Source organism: Meles meles, chromosome 3 (assembly GCF_922984935.1).
Source record: "Meles meles chromosome 3, mMelMel3.1 paternal haplotype, whole genome shotgun sequence".
Taxonomy (NCBI): Eukaryota; Metazoa; Chordata; class Mammalia; order Carnivora; family Mustelidae; genus Meles; species Meles meles.
Genome location: NC_060068.1, coordinates 143,966,400 through 143,968,487, shown reverse-complemented (window position 1 = coordinate 143,968,487; position 2,088 = coordinate 143,966,400). Strand labels below are relative to the sequence as shown.

Genomic DNA, 2,088 nt, shown 5'->3' with positions numbered 1-2,088 from the left:
TGTGTGCTAAATGCAACTTCGAACCATGCCCTATAAATAGCTGTTCATTGTCAGAGTGTGTGAAAAGACAAGAGTGGGTGTGTGGTGGTATGATTCAGGCCTAATGAAGTAGTCGCGTCTGCGCAGGGTTATAACTGGTAATCTAGTCAGTAGGCAACCGGAAGGGCTCGCCTCTGACCGAACACAGACTGTAGGGAAGCTGTTTGATACTGGTTTTGCCTGCAACCATGGCAAAAATCATCCTGAGGCACCTCATTGAGACTCCAGTGCGTTACCAGGAGGAGTTTGAAGCTCGAGGCTTGGAAGACTGCAGGCTGGACCACGCTTTGTACGCATTGCCGGGGCCAACTACTGTGGACCTGAGAAAAGCCAGGGAGGCCCAGCTTCCTCCGGTGGATTCAGAGGCCAAGATGCCGGCCCAAGAAGGCAAATCCCGCTTCCAGATCCTGCTGGACGTGGTCCAGTTCCTCCCCGAAGATATCATCATTCAGACCTTCGAAGGCTGGCTGCTGATCAAGGCTCAGCACGGAACCAGAATGGATGAGCATGGTTTTATCTCAAGAAGTTTCACCCGGCAGTATAAACTGCCAGATGGCATCGAAACCAAAGATTTGTCGGCCGTCCTCTGTCACGATGGAATTCTGGTGGTGGAAGTAAAGGATCCAGCTGGGACTCAGTGAAATCTCATCAATTCTTGCTCATACGGCAGGAGGAACATTATAGTTCAGCCAATGGTACTAAGGGGATATTTGTATTAACCACATTTGAAATGATTTTTATAAGATTGAAAATAGAAACGTAGTTCCTGGTATGTTGAGGTTGTGTTTGTTATTCTTACTCAGAGAGGAAAATTGTTAAATGTTTCTATAGCTCAAAGGGATGCTATTCTAACACCTGAAACATTGACAGTTTAGGAGACAATGCGGATTCTAGTGAAGATTCAGACTTATTTCTTCATTACTCCAAGAAATGTCCCAGAAACTGCATTTGTAATACTTGATGGCAAAAGAGCCATATGAATTTCTTATCCATTTTATGAAAACTTTTTATATTGCTAAAAAAAAGTTGTGATTCCCTTCACTTGACAAGCTTTTCTTTCTTTTTCTTTTTTTTGACAAGCTTTTCAATGAATTTTAATTGAAGTGGCATCTGTAAATATAGAGTCTGAAAGTTAAAATACAGCACTTAGGAATTGGGCCTGAAATATATTTATGATTCATTACAGCTGTTACTGCCTTAAATGTAATACTGGAATTTTCAGATGTAAATTTTATTTTAAAAAAAAGTTCTAAATATGTACCTCATTTTTAAAAAGTCAAACTGAGGGCTGGATTGATGTATTTTTAACAGCATATGTTCTGTGGATATTTATGCAATGTTACAAACTTATGTGTTGACTCATATTCTTGTAAGTTTGTATTAAGTTTAGGAAACCACTTTAGAAAGTGTAATTACTGGACTCAAAGAGTTTTACTCTACATTCTTTGATGCTACTTAGAATTTTAGATTTTAGAAGACGGCAAAATAGACTGCATCTGCTGTCTCTGCATAATCCTTAGCTTTAAATAGCCTGGCAGGTAGTAGAGTTTCCCAGGCCAGAGCTTGCACAGGGGCTGAGAAGTGCTGAGACACTGATGGAGGTTAAGGATTTGCTTTAGGAATATTACCATCAACAGCTGGTCTGTGACATTCCAAATATTTGCTATCTCATTCTGTACATGCTAAATATTTCTCGGGAGGAAGTGGCCACTTTTACCCTGCACCCCACGTGTGTGGCCGGCGAGCCTATGCATGGTGCTGGGAACAGAAGGGCTGGGTGTGCAAAGGGCCAGGATGGATGCAGGCCGCTGACGACACCCCTGTCCTCCTCCACAGCGCTTTGTTGTTCGAGTGACAACGCAAGAAACACGAAGGAAGAGAAAAAGACACCAAGCAGTTCTAAAAAAAAGTTTTGAAAGCAAACATAATTGGAGAGATGTGTTTACAATATAATTAAATTGGAAAGATTTTGAAGCTGTATGTTAATGCTTATTCACTGAGGTTCGTGCATCGTAAGAAATTTTGTTTGGCAAAGTGAATATCACAGAC

At 41.4% G+C, this 2,088-nt stretch overlaps 1 protein-coding gene across 1 annotated transcript; it reads left to right on the top strand.

Moving 5' to 3' along the window:
- The first annotated feature begins 227 nt into the window (after positions 1-227).
- HSPB3 (heat shock protein family B (small) member 3) lies at positions 228-685 on the top strand. The gene has a single exon (XM_045998924.1). The coding sequence runs from the start codon at positions 228-230 to the stop codon at positions 678-680; it is 453 nt and encodes a 150-aa protein (XP_045854880.1). The 3' UTR covers positions 681-685.
- The last annotated feature ends 1,403 nt before the right edge of the window (positions 686-2,088 follow it).

What these genes read in the sequence shown, in the direction of transcription:
- HSPB3 (XM_045998924.1), top strand. Translation starts at nt 228, where the DNA reads ATGGCAAAAATCATCCTGAGGCACCTCATTGAGACTCCAGTGCGTTAC.